The sequence below is a fragment of the Sinocyclocheilus grahami genome, unplaced genomic scaffold (genome assembly GCF_001515645.1).
Source record: "Sinocyclocheilus grahami isolate Dianchi unplaced genomic scaffold, SAMN03320097.WGS_v1.1 scaffold532.1, whole genome shotgun sequence".
Classification (NCBI taxonomy): Eukaryota; Metazoa; Chordata; class Actinopteri; order Cypriniformes; family Cyprinidae; genus Sinocyclocheilus; species Sinocyclocheilus grahami.
The window spans coordinates 87,914-97,599 of NW_015505711.1; the positions used below are offsets into that span (position 1 = coordinate 87,914).

The 9,686-nt window shown below is 36.2% G+C and overlaps 2 protein-coding genes across 2 annotated transcripts; both read left to right on the forward strand.

The window, feature by feature from the left end:
- Nucleotides 1-1,722: 1,722 nt before the first annotated feature.
- Nucleotides 1,723-2,395, forward strand: LOC107555332 (beta-crystallin S-like). Its single transcript, XM_016238089.1, has 3 exons — nt 1,723-1,787; nt 1,883-1,984; nt 2,063-2,395. The coding sequence occupies exons 1-3, from the start codon at nt 1,773-1,775 to the stop codon at nt 2,336-2,338; spliced, it is 393 nt and encodes a 130-aa protein (XP_016093575.1). The 5' UTR covers nt 1,723-1,772; the 3' UTR covers nt 2,339-2,395.
- Nucleotides 2,396-6,311: 3,916 nt separating this feature from the next.
- On the forward strand, nt 6,312-7,383 carry LOC107555333 (gamma-crystallin M2-like). Its single transcript, XM_016238090.1, has 3 exons — nt 6,312-6,391; nt 6,474-6,716; nt 7,045-7,383. Exons 1-3 carry the CDS (start codon nt 6,356-6,358, stop codon nt 7,315-7,317), a joined length of 552 nt encoding a protein of 183 aa, XP_016093576.1. The 5' UTR covers nt 6,312-6,355; the 3' UTR covers nt 7,318-7,383.
- Nucleotides 7,384-9,686: the final 2,303 nt, after the last annotated feature.

The following is a 9,686-nucleotide window of genomic DNA, read 5'->3' on the forward strand; positions in this document are numbered from 1 at the left end:
CATCAAAGAAACCTGAAAAATCTATTCAGCTGTTTTCAACCTAATAATAATAAATGTTTTTTGAGCAGCAAATCAGAATATTAGAATTATTTCTGAAGGATCATGTCACTGGAGTAAAGATGATAAAAAAAATTCAGCTTTGAAATCACAGGAATAAATTACATTTTAAAATATATTCAAATAGCAGTTATCAAATATCAATATCAATATCAAAAAGCAGTTATTTGAAATAGTAAAAATATTTCAAAATTGTACTGTTTTTGCTGTCCTTTGGATCAAACAAAATGCAGGCTTGGTGAGCAGTGAGACTTCTTAAAAAAAAATTTTTTTAAATCTTACTATTCAAAAACTTTTGACTAGTAGTGTATATGGTGACCGTGATTTCACCAAGTGCAACATGTTCCTGGATCAAAATCCTTGTTGATCCTGAAACAACATTCCAATTAACCAATCAGAATTGAGAGATACATTTTCAGGAAATATCTGTTTTAGGCTTACGATCAGGGTTAGGTGCTTCTACACCCTTGTTAATCAGCTAACATTTCACACTGATTTTAGGAATAAATTATGGGTAGGGTTAGGTTTAGGGGTAGGGATTGGGTTAAGTCTGTATTTTTGGACAGTAATGTTGATCCAGGATCAACAAAAGATGTTGATCCAGGAACATGTCTTACTTGGCAAAATCACGGCGACTTAGTGTATATAGTGTTTTGTTTTGCCATAAACCTCTTAGGTACTCTCAGGGCATAATGCCAAGGTGGATATAGCTTTACTTCCACGCTGTCTAATTCGCTGACACATGAAAAATGATTTTGTGTATCAGAACACTTTAATTTTGACCACAATGGTCTTATGAGGATCTCTGTTTAATGAAACATTTAAAGGTCTAATATACTTTTATAATCTTTGATTGATGCACCCGACTGATCGATTTCCCCATCTATTAACAGTACTTTAAATTACGCATGTAAAATGCATAGAATTGCATGTAAATAAATTCAAGATTTAAAAAAAAGGAAACTTTTTTTTTAGGAAAAAAGTTTGTCTATTCGATTCAAAAGTTTACAAACATTAATAAAGGGGACGTTTTCAGATACTATCCAGTAACTGAAAAATTGTGAAAAACCTTTTATCATCAGGACATCTTTGTGCATTGTACCGCACTTCCATTTCCATATGTAAACATGCACTATTCGGACATGTTTGACTTTTGCACTCGGGTCTTGCATGTAACAGTAAAAAAAAATTGTGTCTCTTCTAGACCTTGCATTCCACTGCCCTGCAGCTCACATTTTTCTGCTCACAGCTCACATTTTTCATTGTTCTGTGTGAATAGCCCATAAGGAACACAGTAGATGCCTCAACACCAGTACTTGGCCTCTAAATCCTCCTTAATGTACGCCCTGATTGCCAGTCATAACAGTGATTTTGCTGGAGCTGATAGTGTGAGAGTGCTGTTGGCAAACATTTGAATGCAAATTTCTGTAGTAAGATAAATAATTAGCCTGAGCTGGCTAAGTAGACAACACTAGTTTAATCAACACATAATGGCATGTTGTACAAGCCTGAGGTTGGGGTTCATTGGCTAGGTTAGGAGGTTAGGATGCTTGGTACTCACAATTTTATTGTTGAACAAATCTATGATTCAGTGCTTTAGAACAATACATTGAGCTTAGATATTTTTTTGAATTGCTGATTAAATTGTGCCTTTGTTCAGGACTTGTATAAAGAGATTACAGCACGGTTTGCTATCCAACATTTCACACCTGACAATGACGACTGAGAGCGTAAGTGCCACTTTCTCCCTGATTGTCTGTGCCCCACAGTGTGGCATGATGTTTTAGCACAATGTAAACCATCAGTGTTGTATTTCCTCTGACAGATTGTGTTCTACGAAGACAGGAACTTCCAGGGAAGATCCTATGTGTGCAAGGGAGACACAAGTGACCTTCATTCTTTTTTTAGCCGATGTAATTCTGCAAAGGTGAAGGGGGGCTTTTGGGTCCTGTATGAGCGGCCTACATCAGCGGATACATAGAAACATCATATGTATTTCCTCCAGGTTACTGGACATCTCAAGCTGAAGCTCTTTGAGAGGCCCAATTTTGATGGCAAAACATGGGAAGTTACAGAAAGCACCCCATCCATTCAGGAACGTTTCCTCTGCAGAGAGATCCATTCCTGCAAGGTTCAGGAAGGGCCCTGCGTGTTCTTCGAGCATGCAAACTACCGTGGCCATCAGTACCTCCTTGAGAAGGGAGAGTACAGGCGACACACTGAATGGGGGGCCATGCATGCCACTGTGGGCTCTATTCATCAAATCACCACAGACTGTTGAAATGAATACCTGTCATCACTGCTACTGACAAATACTGAAAAATAAATTTATTTGAAGAGGCACTTATTGATATGAGTCGTATCTATTTTTGACTAGTTGCTATAAAACAGTATAAAGCTGAAATACTTCTAACATATTAAGTTAAAAAAACATTCTACAAGCTAGTTTATCATTTGTATGAATTTGTAAAGTCAAATCAAGTCACCTTTATTTTTATAATGCTTTATACAATAAAAATTGTTTCATAGCAGCTTCACAATATTGAACAGCAATCAGAATCAGTGATGCAAATTTTCAAAATAAAGCAAATCCAAATTCTGCTGCAAAGCAGCTGTAGCAAGCAGTAGTTCAGTGTTGATGTACTTCATTTCAGTAACTGTGTAAAGTTAATTTATTATAAAACATTACAAGATAGTAGTGTTGTTATTCAGTTCAATGTTGAATTTTGATTCAGTTCAATAAATGTTGATGTTGCAAAATTCAATAATGAACTAATTTTATGCAGGTATAAAGCAGCTCTACAGAGGACAATAGTGTCATTATTCAGCAGTTCAGTTAAATTCAAGTGCCGTTCTCATCCGATAGAGTCAGTGTGATAATATTACTGAATACTAAGTGATTTTTAGACCCCAACTAAGTGTGTCAAAGGCAACTGTGACAAGGAACGTAAACTCCATCAAGTGATAAAAATGGAGAAATAAATGAAACCTTAGGAGAAACTATGCTCAGTTGGGGACCAGTTCTCCTCTGGGCTAAATGAACAAACACAGTGTGGTATTGAGTACTGTGTGATATTTGTTAATACAGTGTGTGCAGCTCTTTAGCAGAAATGGTTACAAGTGAGATGTTTTACATATTTTATATTTTCATAAAAATTTGTCTTAAAACAAAAGACAGACATAAATCAGACAAACAACAGTAGTCAAATTCCTGAGCAATTTACAAAGCAAATCAAAATCAATTATTTTTATCAGATTGTAGTGCCTTTGCATAGATATTCATACCCTCAACTGGGACAGTTGAAATTTAGCTCAGGAGCATTCATATTGCTTGTAGATGTTACTACACTTCGAGTGGTGTTAACCTGTGGCAAATTCATTTGAATGGGTATGATTTGGAAAGGCACACACCTCTCAATAAAAGGTCTAAAAGCTGAAAATGCATATCAGACCAAAAACCAAGCCCTGAGGTCAAAAGAACTGCCTTTAGAGCTCAGAGACAGAATTGCGTCAAGGCACAGATCTGGGGAAGAGTTCAGAAAAAATTCTGCTGCATTGAAGGTTCACAGAAGCATGTAGCCTCCATTATCCATAATGGAAGACGTTTGGATAAACTAGGACTCTTCCTAGAGCTGGCCTCCTGGCCAAACTGAGCAAGTGATGGAGAAGGGCCATGGTTAGACTGGTGACCAAGAAGCTGATGGTCACTCTAGTTGAGCTCCATGATCATATATGTAGAAACTTGCAGAAGGACAAACAAACACTTCAACACTCCACCGATCTGGGCTTTATGGCAGTGTGGCCAAACTCAATTCTCTCCTCAGTGAAAACACATGAAAACACACTTGGAATTTGCAACAAAGCACCCTAAGAATTCTCAGATTGTGAGAAACAAAATTCTCTGGTCTGATGAACCTCAATTGCAAGCATCATGTTTGGAGGAAAGCAGGCACTGCTCATCATCTGCAGGGTACCATCCCAAAAGTAAAGTGTGCTGGAAGCAGCCTCATGCTGTGGGGTTGTTTTTCAGTGGCATGGACTGAAGGACTCGTCATAGTAGAAGAAAAGCTCAATGCACCAAAATATAGAGATAGCCTTAATGAAAACCCAGTCCAGAGCATTCAGAACCTCAGATTGGGCAGAAGGTTCACCTTCCAACAGAACAATGACCCTAAGCACACAGCAAGAGTGGATTATAGACAACTCTGTGAATGTCCTTGAGTGGCCCAGCCAGAGCCTGGGCTTGAACCCAATCAAACATTTCTGGAGAAACCTGAAAATGTGTGTCTGCCCACATCCCTGACAGAGATTGAGAGGTAAAGAGGTGAGGAGAAGAATGGCAGATAAATGCAGATGTGCAAAGCTTGCCGCATCATACCCAAATATACTTGAGGCTGAAATGGTGCTTCAACCAAGTACTGTGTTAAGGGTATGAATACTTATGCAATGTACTCATTTCAGTTTTTTAATTTTAATAAATTTGCAAAGTTGTCACAAATCTGTATTTTTTATTTTATTTTATTTTTTATTATGGTGTATGGTGTATGGAGTGTAAATTGATGAGGGGGAAAACAGTTATTTAAATCAGTTTAACATAAGACTGCAACAAAACAAAACATGAATACTTTCGCAAGGCACTGTATATAAAATTATGTGAGGCTATAATTTAAAAAATGAATGAATGAATGAATGAATGAATGAATGATGCATTTATATAGCACTTTATTGTGTATTGTTGTACACCCAAAGCGCTTTACAATCATATGGGGGGGGGGGTCTCTCCTCAACCACCACCAGTGTGCAGCATCCACTTGGATGAATTATATACAACATTCTATATAACATTCTTATTAGACCATTTGTGTTCACACTGAGAGCAAATGGCTAGTTTCAGTAATTCCAAACACTGTGATCAGATATTTTACTTTGTAATAGCATATTAATTTCTATAATTGCATATTAGTTTATAATATCATAACACTTGATTGTTTTTATTTACATATCATCTGTCTCTCTCTATATATGGAAATATATAGGAAATTTATAGTATTTGCTTTTAATTGTACTTGTGCAATAGTACAACAATGCAACAGTATCTGTCTCTATTTACGATGTAACCTGTTTTAAACTTAGTGTACATTAAATAGCCAATGCCTTGTTTTAATACTCTGTTTACACATGTATGTTTGGTACAGTGTTATTTTAGTATCACTGGGATAATATTATAGTTTTTAATAATATTTTATAAACATTTAGATATATTTTGTAAAATGTATTTTATAAATATTTATTTTCAATCTGTTTTATTTTTATATTTCTTGTTTTTGTTTGAATTTTAGATTTTAGGTAGTTTTAGTAATTTTGTTGTGTGTTTTTATCGTTTTTGTATTTATATGTACAGTTCAAGTTTTAGCACTTACCAACTGGCTGAAATATTTCAAATACTGACTTTTTAAAAATTGTTTTAGTTTCAGTTTTAGTTCATGCTATTTATACTAGTTTATAACTATAATAACCCTGGTTTGGTGGTCACTTTAAGGAACTGAATATGATTCATGAAAATACAAGTGTGAAAGCTGTGTTCATCAGATTGTGTCATTAAAACACCTTTTTCTTTTATTATTTTAATCTTCTGCTAAAAACGGCAAATGTCTTTTGTTTAATCTGTTGTCATTTTGATGGTAACACCTGAATTCATGGCAGCTTGGTTGCTTCAGGTGTTGCATTGTGTTGTGTTGAGCTGAATAAAAGTGTCCCACCATAGCTAAATTTGACATTTTTATTAATACATGGCATAGCATTCACTCATGTTATTACAGTAAAACGTTGTCTTGTATTATTAAAATAAAAAACATATATAATGCACAGCCTACTGTCAGTTTCTGTGGTATTGTGCACCTAAGTAAACCTACTGTCTAACAGTAGAGCAAGAGTTTGGGTGGAGTGTTCAAACACAAAATGCCATCAGTTCATTCGGTACGTGTTACACCTCATCCAATATGAGCATGTGGCTAGATGCCAGTGCTGCTCCAACTATGCCAGTACCAGCATCTGGAAAACAATTTAATTAGCCCAATAAATATTTTCTGGACTCAGCCATTGCAGAATCAAAAGGTCAGGGTTCCATACAATGGCCACTGCATTAATCTGCAGGAACAATCTAGAAACAATCGCAGTATCAGCTGTTGATGATGCAGTTGCTGCGGCCATTCATATAACAATGATTTGCCTGGCAGAGCAACTCAATGTGAAACATATAAATCTCGCTCATTGCCCTTTCAATACATCAAAAGGAGGAATGAAATTAGCCCCAAACATGGACAGAATGGGAAAAGTAAAACACATTTTGCTTGTGTAAACTGGCTCTGTGATCTCTTCCTTGGCTTAACTATGTTTCTACATATTCTCCCATACAGATTTTCTTTTATGAGGACAAAAACTTTCAGGGATGTTGTTTTGAGTGCAGCATGGACTGCCCAGAGCTGTCGTCCCACTTCAGCCGCTGTAACTCCATCCGAGTTGAAAGTGGGGCCTGGGTTTTGTATGAACGTCCAAACTTCATGGGCTGCCAGTACATCCTAACCAGGGGAGAGTATCCTGATTACCAGCACTGGATGGGCTTCAGTGACTCTATAAGGTCTTGCCGCATGGTGCGAAATGTAAGTCATCCCTATTTGGAGAACCATAGCTGGGCTATTTTGCCCAATGCAGGTTTATGTTCTTTTCAGCAAAAACATTCACCTACACCAGACATATGTGCCACACAACCATTCAAGAACAGCATTATTGGCCCTAAACTCCTTATTGTTCCCCACTGAAAGTTTATTTTCAGTATGCATAATCTGAATGTATTGTTTTAATAATTCAGTGCCCCATTAATATAATTTTAGGTGACTCTAGATATGATTCTGCTCTTTCTACAGTAAATGGCCTACCAGAAATCAGTGCATTGTAATGGTATTTGGCTATTCACTCTCTCTTTTGTAGCATAATGGCAATTTCCGTATCTGTCTGTATGAGCGGCCTGACTTCCAGGGTCAGATTATGGAGTGCAGTGAGGACTGGCCCTCTCTCTATGACCGCTTCCGTCACCGTGAGGTACAGTCCTGTAACATTCTGGATGGGGCCTGGGTCTTCTATGAGCATCCTAACTTCAGGGGACGTCAGTATTTGTTGGAGAGAGGCGAGTACCGCCACTTCACTGACTGGAGTGCCATGCATCCTACTGTCGGCTCCATCCGCCGTGTTCAGGAGTTTTAAGTCTTTTAATGTGTAGTTGATTGTTCCTTAACTATTTAATAAAAAAACGACTCTGAGCTCACCTAAAGCTCCTGTCTCCTGTTTTATTTAATTTCATTTAAAAGTCAGCTGGTCTTCAAACAAAGAAGACCAGCTGACTTTTATAAGACAATTTATATAAATCTCACTTATATATTTATTTATATATTAATAATAAAAATAAAATAACATAAATAAACGGCAATATCATGAAATAGTATAAAATTGTTTTCTATTTTAATATATTTTTAAAAAGTGATCTATGTCTTTGATGACAAAGCTGAATTTTCAGCAGCAATTACTCCAGTCTTCAGTGTCACATGATCCTTCAGAAATCATACTGTATAAATATACTGATTTAGTTTTATGCTGATGCATTTTGTTCAGGATTTTTTGATGAATTAAAAGTTCAAAAGAACAGCATTTATTTGAAATGTAATTGTTTTGTAAGATTATAACTCTCTTTACTGTCTCTTTTGATAAATTTAATGTCCTTGCTAAATAAAAGTATTAAAGTGATAATAGATAATACACCAAAAAAAATAAAATTAATAATAATAATACACAAAAAAATCAACTACTAACTCTCAAGTTGTTCCCTCAAGAATTTTCATTTTTGGGTGAACAATCCCTTTAAATTTAATTAAATTATATTAATTATATTAAGTGTGTCAAATAATCATTTTTTAAATGTATGAATTTATTTATTAATTGTCATCTCATAGCTTTCAACATCTTCTGTTGCTATAACTCAATACTCCCCTCTGTTGGTTATTTGCTTCTGAATGGTCTCTTACAAACTTAGATTTTAAAATAGAAAAAATTTAGACTTGTTACATTTCATAGAAAACAAGAAAACTGAATTTACATGTTTTTGAGTATTGTCATGACAAACTGTACATTTTACAATAAATAAATAAACAATTTATTGAAATGTATTTGATAAATACAGTTGCATGTAACACTCATGAGTTTATTTAAAGTTTATTTATAATCTGCATGACAGATTAAGAATTGGGCTGAAGTAAATGCTTTAAAAAATAAACTGCCTCTTCAGGCTTTTTGCTATACTGACACTGAGGTCAGGAATTTTGTTTTTGCTACCAGCACTTGTCCACATGAATATACATACTACACATGTTTTCAAACATTTATATGTTAAAAAAGAATGAGTGCTTGTGTGTTTGCATAGGCAGAGAGCATGAGCTAGCAGTTGTGTGAGCAGTTGCTGGTCAATAGCCCCTGCTAAATCTCCCCATACAATAGTTCAGGCCATGTTGATGACTCTGGAGCTTTGCCAGAGTCCAGCATATACACAAAGTCCACAATGCTGATGCAGGCCAGAGAGGCACAAGAGCATACTAAAACAAAAGGGTTTTTTCTGCACAAAGGCCACCAGCAAGCACTTTTTCACCAGTGGGCCCACAGGGCAGCACGTGTCTGTTGGTCCAGATTCCTCCATAGGCATCCAGCACAGAATGGAAGGATAGTTCACAAAGTTCACTTACTAGTAGTTGAGCTAGTACTTTTTCTGCTAGCCTGACAGCGCCCTCTTGTGGTAGTCATTTGAATTACTTTTTAACATATGGTTCTCGGACTAATCACAAAAAGTTATTCAGAAACCTATTTTTATAACAAGTGACATGCTACAGGCAAGGGAGGAATAATAATACATAATCAGCATAAGCTTGGGTTTCTACGGGTTTATTTTATGTTTTTAAATTGTCAGCTTGAGTTATTTTAGTTGTCTTTTAAGCAGAATGCATCTTCTGCCAGATTTATCAGTTGCTACCATGTGGTACAGCTATGAGTTAACAAGCTGGCAAAGTATGTGCTGGTGTTAATTGCCTGGCAGTTGCGATTGGGAACTGCAAGGTCATCGTGGAGACACCCCTGCTGCAATGTTACAGCACTGTTAAAAGATGGAGACATCTTTAAATACGCCAGGGAGTAATTATAGGATGGAGGCTCCTAAAGCAGTTAACATATAGCCTAATACAATTTAAGCCCAGTTACAACATGTAATGATGTGTTGTATACAGTAGTAAAAATGGCACATGTTGTGTCACTGGCCTAATTTAAATAAAAACTAAAGTTAGTTTGATTTGTCTGGTCTGCAATTATTTGTTTCACATTTTCTTATTGCTTTCAGAATCACAATCCTCCAAGATTATTTTTAAACTTCTGAGTCACTGAAACAGGTCCACAGCTGAAAGGACTTACTTTAATCCTATAAGAATGTAAAAATAAACTTTCCAGACAAGACAATTGCCTTGTAAGGAAATGGCAACAGAGTTAGAGGGGAAAGAGGGGCCGGGGGGGGGGGGGCCCCCATATTCTTCTATACAAAA